The 15,194-nt window shown below is 35.9% G+C and overlaps 1 protein-coding gene and 1 long non-coding RNA gene across 2 annotated transcripts in view; one reads left to right on the top strand and one right to left on the bottom strand.

The window, feature by feature from the left end:
- Positions 1 to 3,873: 3,873 nt before the first annotated feature.
- Positions 3,874 to 15,194, bottom strand: part of LOC107708807 (uncharacterized) — a 19,880-nt gene continuing 8,559 nt past the window's right edge. Inside the window, exons 2-3 of the long non-coding RNA XR_001636413.1 lie at positions 7,922 to 7,924; positions 3,874 to 3,885 (exon numbers count right to left, since the gene is read on the bottom strand). This is a non-coding gene — a long non-coding RNA (uncharacterized LOC107708807). The remainder of the gene's footprint in view (positions 3,886 to 7,921; positions 7,925 to 15,194) is intronic.
- LOC107708805 (interleukin-1 receptor-associated kinase 1-binding protein 1 homolog) lies at positions 11,353 to 13,613 on the top strand. The gene is made up of 4 exons (XM_016513119.1): positions 11,353 to 11,675; positions 11,751 to 11,816; positions 11,900 to 12,030; positions 12,163 to 13,613. The coding sequence occupies exons 1-4, from the start codon at positions 11,382 to 11,384 to the stop codon at positions 12,419 to 12,421; spliced, it is 750 nt and encodes a 249-aa protein (XP_016368605.1). The 5' UTR covers positions 11,353 to 11,381; the 3' UTR covers positions 12,422 to 13,613.

The following is a 15,194-nucleotide window of genomic DNA, read 5'->3' as shown; positions in this document are numbered from 1 at the left end:
CTAAAATCTAATGGGTTTAGTTACAGTGTAATGCATTTATTAAGCATTTCTCTAAAATTTCCAAACTCATTATATAGGTTTGATATTAAGGTTTTATCATGATAGACACCGATTTAACTGCGGTGACACACAACATGCCTTTATGTTAAAATTAAATAAAACCACTTCTCATAAAGAATAAGAACATGGTCTTCTTTTTAATGAAATACCAATGGTTATATAGGCTAATTATGCATTCTTTATAGCAACTTGTTTACCGTATTCTTCATTATTTCAAGCAGACATCTTTATTTCTATAAATAAATTTAGATTCATCTTTAGGGCTACTAAAGTTTTTCAGTCAAGAGCAGTGCGTGATTTTCTGTCTTTCTTTTGTTGCTTGATTAACATCAATGATTTGTACAATAGCAACTAAATTAGGCTGCTATCCCTTTAAAATCGAATGCACAGCTGCAATGGATGCAATGTACTGATACACATTCTCCCTACTGTTTACGTTCACTTAAGACGTAATCAACTGTGTTTACGTGAATACTCGTCAAAACGGACAATTTGACATCATTTTGTGTGTAATTCTCCATTCATGCTACGTGAAAGAGTACTACTCGCGCACTGTGAGATGCGCTTTCTGTGTGTATACTTCAGTGTCTGTGCTCTGAAAAGCGGACCGAATTGAGTTCTCTCTTGCGTCGTCAGATTTATCCATGTGTCTGCTCTTCTCTTACTCCCACATATTGACATTTTTGAACGTTTTATGCGACGTGCAGCAAGTGTATGTTAGCTTATGTCCCGCCGGTTCATATGTACGCATCTAACCTCCGAACCACGCAGCAGATTCGTTCTGAATGAATCTCTTCCCAAATCGTCCCTCCCTAACATTTTCGTCTCGTTTTTATTCATTGACGAAAATGTCAATAGATTTACGTCATAGTTTTTGTCATTCAAAAGGAGTTTTAGTTTGTTATTGTCTCGTTGTTGTCGGTGAAAAAAATGTTGTTGACGAAAATTATGACGAAAATTATTCGTCAACGAAATTAACACTGGTATAAATTAAGCTTAATTGACAGCATTTGTGGCCAGTTGATAACCAGAAAAAGAATTTTCACTTGTTCACCCATAAAATAAAATAACAAAAAGACAAAAAACTGAATTGACCCTTCACAAAGACTCGACCCCCTTCGTTACTGTTGCTATGTCCGAAAAGCCATGGCGCTCTCACGCCACACATCATGTTCTCACGCAGTGAAAAATGCATTGTTGAGCAAAGTGAAAACTGACAAGGCACCGACAGACAAGACAGAGCAGGTTACTTTAGATGTGAAACAAATTCAAAGCTTTCAAATTTTGTCATTTTGTAAGAAATTCAAACAATAAATAAAATTTTGTGGCTCTTTAATGTGTCGTGACAGATCACTGTAGTGCCTCAGTCCAAGCGGCATGTGAACTGATTTCTTTTCATATTTACTTAAAGCATGAAATAAACATGAATGAACATCAGAAGGTATTTTATTTCAACTGCAGAAAGATGTCAATACACACCTTTTTCAAGCTTAAGTCCAATGAAGTTAATCTACTCTCTTGTCTGATTTGTTTGTCGGACAAAAAGGTGGATTTGGTGTTATGATTGGTCAGATCGCCTGTCAATCAAGCTCCCTGCGAAGGGTCAAATACTTACTAATCTTCTCTGTGGAACTTTATTATTTTACAAATTTGTTGCCATGACAACATAGCCTAAAACCCTAAACTGAGGGACTGGTTGCATAAACTGCTTAGACCAGTCTTAAAGGGGGCATATGATGTTGCTAAAAAGAACAGACTCTTAACTTTTATAAAGAATATCTCTTTGGATTTGAGACTTTAGTCTTTGCAACTTTACAGATTTTCTTTATGCACCAAGAGCTTGTAACACTCCAAAGAGAAAGGAAAAATTTTAATCGCATCATATGACCCCTTTAAAAAATTAGTCATTTAACTTGTTTTCTTAAAGACTGGTCATGATTTCTTTAAGTCTGTTACAAAAAGATAGATTGGCCCAATTTGAGTCAGAAAAGTAAGACTGATTACCTCTTGGCTAACTGCTAGTTGGTCAAACCATTTCAAACTATAACAGTAGATATGTTTATGCAACTGACCCCTGATTGTAAAAAAAATAATAAAATAAATAAAATAATAATAATAATAAATATATACAGCTTTACAGCTCAAATAATGCACAATTTTAACAGAAAGAAAGAAAGAAAGAAAGAAAGAAAAAGAAAAAGATAAAGAAAGAAAGTGTCAAAAATACTGTTAACTCATAACTTGAGTTTAAGTCATACTGAACCTGGAATATTTCTCTACAGATTAAATAGATGTTTGTTTGTTTTTTTTTAATCTTTTTAGACTTATATCCCATCTTAATATGCAGAGACTATAAGCAAACCATCTGTTGGTTTATTTCCCCAAAAAGTGTAAAAATTGAAGCTCTATGGTACTATTAAAACATTAAACCTGACCATTCTGACAAATCAACACTGACTGTTGATGACAATGATGTGAGTTTGGGGGTGGGACTATCTGTTTGTTTGACCAATGGCAAAAAAGGGCATGTTCAGGGAAACCTATTTTTTCCCAGTTCAGGCTGGTGATGCTAGTGGTGCAGAAATTACACACTTAACCTTTTAAAAGTATATAAAGTCACATCAATAAACTTCTTTACAGTCCACAGCACGGTTTATCCCTCCATTTGGTCTATTTCTTCTGAGAAATAGAGATCAAGAGACTTGTGTTTGTACCTTTCATCTTCGTTTGTTCCTTTACTGTCAATAATGAGGTCTTAAACCACTCGGTCTGCGGTGAAAACAAAACAAAGGGCCCGAGTTTCCTCTCTTTTGTCTTTTTATGCTCGCATTTTCCGACTGCATTCAGTGACCGTGTTTTTTCCCCCCTCTCTTCTCTTCCCTCTTATTGTTGCTGTAAATCCGAAGGGCCTTTTTGCAGTTTTACTGGAACAGAGAGTCATTAAATGGTTGATTTCAGATGGCAGAGTGTGAATGTTTTAAATTAACTTTATTGATCTGCTAGTCCGCCAGTCAGCCAAGGAAAAATTGACACCCGCTTGGCGCATGGGCAGTAGATTTGCACCTCGGCCATTTAAAACGCCTGTTTAGCGAGGCTGGCCGTGCTCCATGCTCCACGCACTCACGCTCGGTGTGGTTTGGTGAATACAACCACACAGAACCAAGGATATTTGAAGACCTGAGAGACCGTTGGTCAAGTAGGGTTTTGAATTTTATCAACTACGATTCCGATTCCAATTCTGCTTATTGATTCCCATTCTTTTTGATTCCCCGTTTCGATTCCAATGTGATTAAATAATGATATCAAACATTTATCCTGTGTCTATTTTTGCAAACCATTTATTGGAGCTGAATACCATGAACAAAAATCAACAGGCTACATAAAAACTGCACTCTTTAAGAGCTGTTTGTGTGCAAAATAGAACTGCATGATAAATTTAGTTATTTTTTTCCCCAATGGAAGTTGTGGTTCTCTAATGATTCTGAAGAAAAAACATTAAACAACTAAACAAAATCACATATAATTTATGAATGAATGATTCAATGACTCACTCAAGATGTACTTGTTTCATTACAGGATGAATCAGCGTTCTTGAACAAATCTCTTGTATGATTCAAAGACAAATACATTTTAACAGCCCCTTTTCGCCACCTACTGGCATAACAATGTAATCGATAAATCTTCATTTGAAGTGTCAAATTACTTTCAAAATTTGAGTTATTTCAATTCTAGTGATTTCAATTCAATTCTATTACTTGCAAAATAGAGCGATTTACTCTATTTTAAACGCTACCATACACATCGTACACACAGTTTATATCTGAACTATAAACTTTTATCCCAGTACTTCTGTGTTTGTAACACAGAAATAATGATACTGTGTGGCTGAAATGACTGTGAAGCTGTTTCATTCATGACAGATGACAGCTGCTCTCTTTAGGTCAGCGGCAGCGCGAACGCAGATTTAAATGTTCAAATCACACTGATGTGATCGTACGCTGCACAGATGAACCAAGTGATCACAACATTGATCGCACACGTCTAAACTTGTGCCGGTATTCGGTAATGCGATATATCTCACGTTGGTGTTTGAATCGCGTTCGCGATCTTTAACAATCTATTGAATTAAAGTGCTTTGTCATGTTGGTGGTGACACCTCACTTGCAACATGTTTAGCTATCACAGATATTATACTAAGCTTTTTTTGTTTTCTGATCGCAAATGTAGCCAAACTTTGGAGCGCTTAGATTAGCGAGCAAGGTCCTGGCAGATCGCTAGGTCCGGTCCTCACAGATGAAGAAAAAAAAAGCACATAGGATTCGATAGGCGGAATCGAAATTTTAATTTGACAACAATTATCCGATTCCTGACCTTAATTATCTGATTCTGGAATCAGAATCGATTTTCGATTCCCAACCATAGAGACTGGCATCACATAAAAAAGTGAATTGGTATAGATGTTGTTCCTTTGGAAAACAAAAGGTTAAAGGATTGTTCTTGGTTCAAAAAGGATGTTTTGATAGCACTACACAACCACAGTGTTTAAAATTTATGGTAAAATCACCCCACAAATGACTTGCTTAGAGTTGACTTTGAAAATTAAGATGGGATCGAAAAAAGTATTTTAATCCCAAAAATATTTGTATCCAAAAATGTACACACTTAAATTTTAAATGACTGTTTGGAAACTTACAGTAACCATTTTATCATATTTATGACAGAATTTCTCTCATTGTTTTTCTCCTTCTGTGGACCCAACTGCTTTTAATTCAGCCCCAGCATCTAGCTGCCAATCATTCTTTTGAGGGGAGGCTTCCAGGGGTCAGCTGACACTTAAGGGTTCAAAGACCAGAGGAAGGAGAACTCAAGATTGTGATGGGTAGACTACTAGGTGTGTTTTGGGGGAGAAGGCATTTCTGTCAACACCTTATTGGTCTACTCACAGGAGAATATTCTTACCACACACGTGCATCACTATTTTATTTAGAACCAGAAGAAAATTAAGGATTACGAGGTCAAAAAAAAGAAAACATATGCATATGAATTGTTCACAATCAGATCAAAAGTATACCATGAATTTCTATTTCATGGCAACTTTAAAAGTACTAAAAGAACCATAAAACTGAAGCATTAACGATCTGGAATCATTGGGAGGAACCTAAATCATTAAATTCTCAACGATCCTCATATATTAAACACTCGATAATATTCCCACTAACTCTCTCCTTGACATTTATAAACACACATGTAAACAGATACATACATTTTTTTCAGCATTTCTTGGGTACACTTTTACCATCCAAAAACCAACCCTAATATCTTCGCTAACCCCCGTCTAAAATACGCCACTCATTCACTGCAACCTCACCAGTCACAAAGTACAAACACACACACAAGGCCATTTTTCTGTCTGCTTGGTCTCCTGTGCGTCCTGGATGTGAATAGGTACTTCATTAATTTCATCTGTTCGAAGTTGAAGCCCAGAGAGCCGACTCCATCATTACACCAATAACTCTACACATTAATCTCCCTTCTAGACTCTGTTATTATACACCACTGCCACGACTTACCCAAACACACACACATTCCCATTCATCTCCACTCAACCTGTGGGCAGAAATATCATGGCTCATCCTCTATGTTTCGCCCAGATCTATTACAAAATACTGGACCTGTTTAAATGAGACCCCAGTAGAGGCTCAGTTCAACTGCAGGGGCGCCATCTTGGCTTGGGGAGTCTGGGTTAAAGCCTCACCGTGTCCCAGAGCAGTGCTGTGTTGGCTCGACTCTGCTGTGGCAGTTTCCTGTAGCTCACGGCGGTCTGGGTTTTAGAACAGGCATGTGCTGCCCTGTAGAGCCAATTTCTCAGTCAGGCTAAACCCAAAGTGTTTAAATGAGAGCGAGATGAGAGGAACTGGACTTTTTGGCTGTGCCAAGGCAAGGCGAGGATATGCGGTTGTAAAATGAACATTAGCTTGTGAATGAGCACTGAGGGCACTACTTTAGAGGGCTGGCAATGATAATTTAACATGTATGTTTATAGAGTTTGGAAGCACTACCAGTGTTACTCTTTGAAGACACCACTTAAAACTCTTACAATTTCTTTATCATCATAAATGTAGATGGTTAAGTTAAGATGGCAAGTTACAAAATTTAAAAAGGGGAAAAAAGCAAAAAATGATTACCTGCCAAATAATGCTGAAAACAAACCATTTTTTATTATTATTATTATAAACGAATATTTACAAACAAGTTTCTTATTTCTGATTTTATTTACAATAATAATAATAATAATAATAATAAAAAACATGTAAAAAAATATATGCATATATGCATTATTATAAAATATATGCTTAATAATGCAGAAAACTTATTAATAATAAAATTTAATAACTTAAAAAATAATAACATTATTTTTAATAACATGAATAGAAAACTGCATTTATACAAATACATAATAATGATAATAATATTAATAATAATACATAAATATATATAATAATAAATAAATGAAATAAATAATAATAATAATAATAATAATAATAATAATAATAGATGTAAAACTAATAAAAGTGATTTTAAAAAGACATTTAAAAAAAGCAAAAAATTCAACAAAAATTATTTCAAAATAAACAAAGAACAAGGTGATCGATAATATTAATAATGATAATAATAATAATTATTATTATTATTAACAATAATTATTATTATTATTATTATTATTAACATTAAAAGCTGTAAAAATAATAAAATTGGGGGGTGGGGGGGAGCAGAAATGACCAAAACAAACCAGCAACAACAATTTTAAAATAAAAGCCAAAGAACATTTGCCACAATGACTGGCGATTTGCTCATTATCCTCCTTACTACTTGACTAACTTTCAAATAATTAATAAATGAACATTAAATATTGATATAAATTGAAATTATTTCATTATATGATTAAATAAATGACCATGGAGTGATGCAAAAGACATGAAACAGGCACAATGTCAGAAATCGGTTGTCAGGAACAAGAGTCACTATACAAAAGCATCTGAACACAGAATGCAATGAAGCGTCAATCCAAAATCAAGTATTTGAGTAACCAGAATAAAGTGTGTGCAATGAATCAATGTAACTCCTACTGAATCTTTTGCTAGACAGTGAAAGAGCAAATGTACCAAACTCTCTGGTAAGTTTAGCTGGTAAAATAAATTCTGGCATTTAAAATGGCACAGTCCTAAAGAGAAGTCCAGAAGACCATTCCTCCGAGCCCAAATGACCTCACATGTGTATTTTCCTCTCTAACATTTTATTTTTATATTTAATAATCACATAAAAAAGCTTAGTGTGGTGAACCAGTCTTATGAGGTTACAGGGCCGGAGAATCTCAAAACGGTCTCTTTAATTCCATTCCTCACTCAGTGGGTCACGCTCAATTTTTCCCAATAGAATCGTGGCCTGCCAAATCACAGCTTCTCATCTTATCATCCTCCAAGACCGCTGCCAAATAATCACAAGGCCCCTTTAAAAGTGTTTATTTATTTGTTTGTGACGTTCTGGAGTTCAGAAGAACAATAATTCACTCTTGTTATAGATGCATACTGGAATAATACTCTGTTAAACTATTAAAGAAACTCCCACCACAACACACACAGGATTCTTTCTGTGGTTAAAATGTATCAAGGGTCTGAATGACAATAAAAAGCAGCTTCAGAATAGTGGGGACTAGGGGAAGAGGGAGAAGTCCTGCAAAGATTTTCCATTATCAAAAAGATTTACAACTTCAGTCTATCAGTAGAACAGAAGAGAGACAGAGTCAGATGGTGGACATGGTGAAAGAACTATTTAAAGATTGACGGAAAGAAAAAATGCTTACGGTCTTATAAAGCGGTTCCTTTATCCACACACAATAATGCATCAAAACACATTCATATATGGGTGCCACAGGCCACAGGGTGGGAGATGGGGGTGCAGCTGGCTCTCTCTCATTAGCCGAGTGTTTGGATCAGGAGTAGCTCTTGTTACAGCAGTAAACTGCAGCTTTGAACTTTTAATAGAGCTCTGAAATACAAGCAGCCTTTAAAATACACATTTCTGCATAACAGAGCAAGACTGAAAGAAAGACTGAGAGTACGAGGGTGAGAGAGACGCTGAAAGCACAAGGGAGAACTAAACGTACGAGAAACAGAAAGCTGAGAGCTTACTAAAAGAGATTTCATAGATCTTAAACCACTTGACTACTCTTAATAGCACTTCATTTCGCATCAGCGGTCTGCTCAGCAGTGGCCCTCGATAGCAAGCCCTGTGGGTCAGAACCAAAGGTGAGGCATTAACAAACCAGTTCTAATGAGGCACAACTGGATAAACAATTATATTTATCATGATTGACAGGTCGATATGATTGACGTGATACTGCAAAATACGCAACAGTATTACGTTTCTTTCAATTTACATACTGACAAGCAAAACAAGTGGTAAAAATAAAAGAATAAAAAGAGTATGAATCAAGCTGTTTCACTGTATAACAATTCTACAAACCCGTTTAGGGGTAAAAACCTATAAGTGAAACTTTTTTTAAAAAATGGGGAGGGAAATTCCTTTTTATAATGTGGTGTATAAACTGACAATATGTTAATAACTTCAACATGTACCCTTGTGAACAAATGTTATGTAGAACAATATAGGACTTTGATCTGAATTTGATATTCTAGGTAATATGTCTATCACAAAGTTTAATGTATATGTAAACTGTCATTCACATTTCTGAAGATGTAAACAAGAAACAGAGTAATAACTGAGTGAAAATTGAGATTTTGTGTATAAAATTTGACCAAATGACATGCATCACTGAAACGTGCATGACTTTGTTTATTTGAGCTAATATGTATTTACAGGCCATAGGGAAAAAAAACATGAGCTCCAAATGTTGTGAACTGCAAGCAGAACTTTTATTCAATTTATTTTTTAACTTATACACTGCTAAAAATTATTTTTCAATGTGAAGTTTTAAAAGAAAATGTCAGTCTTGAAATGAGCATTTTTCCATGCAAATAGTAATGACATTTACAAGCAAATTTCTGAGATTTATTACACAAGAAATTTAGAACATTTTTGCACCAAATTTTATTTACTGTAGTCTCTAAATAAAAGTTTTTTTTATTGCTTTATTTGTTGAAACTTATCTGTCTAAAACACTAAAACACAAAATATGCATTTTATGCATACCACTAAAATGCTTTAGCTTAATTTGAAACTGTCCAAACAAGCAGAATTTTAGAGCCTCCCAATGTGACTGACATATTCGAATTAAACTGGCGCGCCACAGGGCTAACACATGGGAAAAGACACACAAATACATATACATTCATGCCCTCGGGCAGACTCAGCACCCCCTCTCCCCTGCTGTAGTCTCTAATCATGTCCAGGAACACGAAAGACAAGTCAAAACGCATTCTCCCAGGGTTCACAGCAAGCGGGCACTTTGGAGACCAACCACTGCCAATCAATGAGAGAGAGGTCAGGTGGACAGAGGTGTCACATGACATCACAGACAGGTGGACTACGCAGGTGATCTCTGATGAAAATTAAATTACTGAAACTATTTCTTGGTGAATTTATGTAGCTTTGTAGTATTATAAATGGGGGAAAGAGGCCAGTGTATCGCATTTAACACCAAAATAAATGCAATGCAATACAATAAAATAAATCTTAATGTTAAAATGTTAAAGTAATGTACTGTATTAAAATGTTAAAGCCCTTAAATAGATCAGATTCACTGCGGCTGACACAGAGGTAATTTCTTTTAACTCCATGTAGGCCACAGAGAGAGGGATAAAGAGTTTATGCTATTTTTCATTTCCTGGGAATTGGCCTTGTTTCCACAGCTCGACTGCTGCGCTTCCGTACGCAACTTATCGGATTGCTTATCAGTCCGTTTGAAGCGCTCAGTGTCTCCAAACCCCACTCCTACACCCACGATCCCAGCTTGAACATTAAATATTCCTTCCTTCAACAGAATGGCGGCGGTCCAGAGTCAGAGCCCACACGGCTAAGCAAATAAAAGAAGCCATTGCATGTATCTTGGCAAAGACACATCATCAGATAAACAGTTTCAAAAAGCTAACATAGAACTATGCGCAACCCGAGACAATATCAACAAATACGTCCTGCGCATTTTCAGAGCGAGATTAGACAGAGGACTTTACGGTTTAATACAAACAAACAGACGGGACTTCAGTGGCCATGCATGCATCATATCTGCCTTTATTTCTTTCTAATATGTACAATAATAATCAGAATATAACAATAATAATATTCTATTCTTTCTGATGTCACATTAAAATATATTTAAAAAACGTTTAATAATACAAACATTTATGAAATATCATATGTTTTCAATTAGTGTATTGGGATGAACTATGTTTTGAATTGGGTAAACTATTAAAGGTTGGCATCTGATTTGGAAATCAGTAAATAGGTTTGGTTATAAAACAAACAAAACTTATAAGCAATTACAATGTTTTAAAATAGCATGTCTAATATTTACTTGATCCTTGAAAAAACACTAAATTAATAATGAAATAAATGTGTTGAGATACACTGCTATTTCTGCTATTAAGCACTGCTGTTTTCAATACTGTTATAACTAAAATTACTACAAAAATATTTAAGAATTTGTATACTAAACAGGTCAGCCTAAATATATTGACTTTATTTGTATTGTCTTGTTTATATCTAAATAATAATAGCAATAATAATAATAATTATTATTATTATTATTGGTATTATTATTTTGCTATAAACAGGACAATATTATTATCGGTATGCATTAATTTTCCTATGGTAATATCACATAGGAAGCCTTTGCTATTTACACATCTAAATTATAAATACTTCAAATGTTTTAAATTAAAATAGTGCTTTGGAATTTACTAATTTGTACGTAACAAAATTAGGTCTACCTTATTTTCTGATAAAAATTTACTTGTTTTGTCAAACGATCTGTGCAAAATGTGTTCGTCTATAAATACAGTCATGGCTTGCGGTCTTGAGCTCTTTAAACCAGTCTGTTGATCTGTGCTGCCCTCTGCTGGTCACTTCTCAAAAATAATTTGCTTTCAAACTCTGTAAGAGTAAAATGAAGCATATTTTAAACTATTTGAACGAGTCTAACTATCTGAAATGTACAGACTTAAATACGTTCTTGCTAAAACTTACCAACATTTCAGATATTGCTGTTGTGACGTACAACACGCTGTGACTACAACAACAACAACATCATTTCCCGCCATGCACTGGACACGTTGCCATAGCGCCACGTTGGTTTACCAACAAACATGGCGCACAGCCCGTCTCGTGTCTTTGCTACAGTTTCACCGAATGCTGGTGATGTTTACCGAGACGAAAACGAATCGGTGTTTAAACGGGGACGCAAGCAAACACCTTTACACGCTCAAAGCAACGCAAGAGTGGTTCAGATGACGGGCTGTGCGGAGTTATCGTGTCCTCCGGACCGCGCCACCGTCACCATCAGCGTCAAAAACAGTAAAGAAAATGTTAACGACGTGACTAACAGCGTTACCCGAAGACTGGAGTACATACTACAGACTGTGAGACAGCATGATGTCAAGGTGCTAAATAATAAAAATTTGTGTATTCCCAAACAAAGAGAGAACAAGCAATTCTAATAGTTTCTTTCCAAACAGGAAGAAAACATCACTGTGGCCAAGCATTTACAAAGAGAGGAAGAGCTCTTCCACATGCAAGCTGAGGTATATAGTTAGTTGTTGCATGTGTCCTGTTTGACCTATTTTATAATACATTTACTCTTTAATTATCCATTTTGTCTGTGCAGGTGCTTGTGGTGTTTTCAGACTTTGAGAAGATGCAACAAGCACGCTCAGTTTTGATTGAAAAACTTGACAAAATCGTGTGTGTTGGTGACCCTTACTACAGTCACAGTGCGGAAAGTCTCAGTTTGTTAAGGTGAACAATGCTTGAACGATGTCAGCCATCATATAAACCTCCACTGTTAGCCTGAACATAGCTTTGTTATATAGAATTAATTAATAAGCCTGTTTGAAAGGATGTCTAAACATTTTTTGGTCTGTTCTGCAGACGGCGAGTATGTTTGGAAGCTGTGGACAACGCCCGGCTAAAAGCCAGCGAGGCATGTTGCATTCTGGGACAAGCTCTGGGACGGCCGCTGCTTGTACGTGAGGAGGAATCACGAGAGTGGACCAGCGGTCAGCATGAAGTGACTGGCTCTCCTCTAACACTACACCAGAAGACTGGGGTTACATTAGTCTCTGCCTCTTCACACGTGTTTGTGACCTTTGAATTGCGTCCGAAGGAAAGCAACAGGAGGAAATTTTGAAAATGTTGTGTCTGTTTAGCGGTAATAATGGTACATGTAATTCCTTTTATTTGCTGTTTTAACCTGTAAACACATAGTCCTGTGAAGTAAGCACCATAGAGGACCACCGATATTCACAAAAGGGCCTAAAAATAAAGTTACCACTTGTTCCTACTATTGTTTTAACTTAAAAAAGTCTCCAAATTCCAGAATATATTGAATAGCACTGTGTGCAACTCAAAAGATAATGCTAAAATTTGTTTCAAACATTGATAGAAAACAACGTTAAATTCGGAAAGAAAGTGTAATGAAATAGTTAAGATGAGCCTGTGTTTGAATAGAGAATACATGTATATTGATGCATGAATGTGCCTTGCATACATAATGGCTGACATAATTGTTTGTTTCTACAACAGCATATGTCTAGACAGGTGCTAGACAACTAGAAAGATCTTATTCACTGCCTCTAACATGATTTGTCTCTAAACTTAAACTTGCACTGGATGTAGGGGAAAATGTACAATAGTGTGAAATATGCTACTTGTTTCTGTGATGCTACACCCATTTTTATATTCTCTTACACTTGCTTTGTCAGATGATCTATCTTGACACTAAACAGGCCATTCATATACCCTGCTCTGCCTCATTTAAAATATAAAGGTGAGTGTTTACCACCTGCCCTGGTAATAGATGTCAATGCTTGCATGACCTAAGCAGATTAATTTAGGCTTTGTGAAAATCCATTAGGAGGAAAATCTAGGAAAACACTGTAGGGTTTGACGCAGTAGCTACTTTTGTAGATAGACAAGGAAATAAACTAAAAGCAAAGAGGACTGTATAAACAGAACAGCCTGAGGATCATAAACAACTAGAGGGGACATGAGATACAGACTGTATCATACAGTCAGGTCTTAGGTCTGATTTAAATTAAATGAAGAAACATGGCGTCAAAGTGGATGTCTAAGTAACTTGATTAATTTAGCCTAAAAAACAGCAAGCAAGCAATAAATAAATAAATAAACCATTAAAAAACACAATGGGTGGGAAAAGACCACAAACATGAGCACAAAATAATAATAATGATTACAAGCATCTCTAGACAGACGATATTGGGTAGTGAAAAAAACAATCAAAGACTGAAAATCATAAAGAGAAAACGGGGTTTAAAACACAACATAAGCCACATGTAAACTCTGTCAAAAGAGTCAAATGTAAAAAAAGCCCAAGGATGCCTACAAGTATGCAGTTTCTGCACCGCTACTGTCATCTAGTGGAACTACAAAAATAACGGCATGTTTTCAAACAACCTTTCCAAACGCCACTTTCACGTGTCAGGCCTTCCCTAACTTAAACATCACAAACACAGCTCTTACATGTGTTTAAAAGCGAAGGTATGTGTCAACAGGTATAAGTAGGTAGCTACTTTCTATAAAAGGTCCAACATATTAATTAGGAATACTTAAGTTTAGCTTACCTGTCGAAAATATATTCTGTACGTTCATCTTGTGGCAAACACTCCATTAAAATCTTTTAAAACCACTGCCAGTGTTTACACTTGTTTTACCGCGTTTACTTGTTGTCTGCCAACGTGTATTTTGGTAAGTTTCCGAAATTTGCTTGCACTTCTACAACGTGATCCAAAGTTTTGTCGCAAATGTCGCTCTATAACAGACTGAACACCCTCCGGCTCAGCCTACTACTGTAGCCACGCCCCGAACTCTCGCTATTGGCTGTGCGGAGATACATAGGTTAAAAGGCAGGTAGGACATCCTATCATCGGACGAACATTTTATGGCGAGATCTCCACAAAAGCAAAGCTAAATATTGACAAACAACTATCTGCTGTTAATAAACGGTTTGAAAACAACACACGACCATATAAGTACTACCACTCTAGTTTCATGACTAGCAGCGGTCGCGTGAAGGCCTCCTCGTGTAAAGACCATCGACTCTACCGTGCGACTCCACCCGGGCAGGGACACCGGCAAAAGATAAGTATCGCTTTCTATTTCTCCTCTTTCCTACTTGTTTCGCTTCTGTTTCAGTTTTTATAACCATTTCTTACTAAAATCACTCACTGCTCTTACCTAAATAACTTTTGTAGCTTAAATAAGAATCAGTGCATATTGAATTCAAAGAGTAAATACTAAGCAGTGTTTTATTTGTCCTTTTTATTATTCAGTTCCTTAACTCATGTTAAAATGTTTACACTAATGTTAAAATGACATTTTTATGTAATGCTTGAGTAAAACACTACCGTTCACTTTCAGAAGTTGTTAGGGGTGCTTTCTTCTCACAAAAAGTGAAACATGTATGCTAGTTATATTAGAAGCAGAATCAGAATGAGCTTATTCACCACTTAAGTGTGCGCATACACAAGGAATTTGTTGTGGTTTTACAGGAACTCTTGGTACATACATACATGCATACATACAAATAACCATATATATATGACCAGTGGTGCCTGGAGAAGTGGGTTAGTTATCTGTAGGAGGATCATGATCTCTATTTGATACAAAAAAATAAAAAATAGTGATCAATTTATCCAGAATTGTGCAGCCTACTCCTTTGACTGACTGTTTCTTCCATGGCATACAGTGACGGGCAAATAGTAACCCCCTACTTCCCCCATACCTTTTTACAATTTATCTATATAGCCTACTATATAGTGCAAAAAATAAAAAATTCAATAAAATAAAAAATAAAATTGTTTAGAGCATTTTTAATACAATTAAGCACTAGTCAAGCTGCAATATCAAACAGGACCACAAGGAGACGCCAAAAGATCACTAAA

This window comes from Sinocyclocheilus rhinocerous, unplaced genomic scaffold, assembly GCF_001515625.1.
Source record: "Sinocyclocheilus rhinocerous isolate Xijiao unplaced genomic scaffold, SAMN03320098_v1.1 scaffold1406, whole genome shotgun sequence".
Classification (NCBI taxonomy): Eukaryota; Metazoa; Chordata; class Actinopteri; order Cypriniformes; family Cyprinidae; genus Sinocyclocheilus; species Sinocyclocheilus rhinocerous.
This window is presented reverse-complemented; position numbering and strand designations above follow the sequence as displayed.

What these genes read in the sequence shown, in the direction of transcription:
- LOC107708805 (XM_016513119.1), top strand. Translation starts at nt 11,382, where the DNA reads ATGGCGCACAGCCCGTCTCGTGTCTTTGCTACAGTTTCACCGAATGCT. An exon ending in TGAGACAGCATGATGTCAAG is followed by an intron (nt 11,676 to 11,750) that starts GTGCTAAATAAT and finishes CTTTCCAAACAG; the next exon opens with GAAGAAAACATCACTGTGGC. An exon ending in TCTTCCACATGCAAGCTGAG is followed by an intron (nt 11,817 to 11,899) that starts GTATATAGTTAG and finishes TTGTCTGTGCAG; the next exon opens with GTGCTTGTGGTGTTTTCAGA.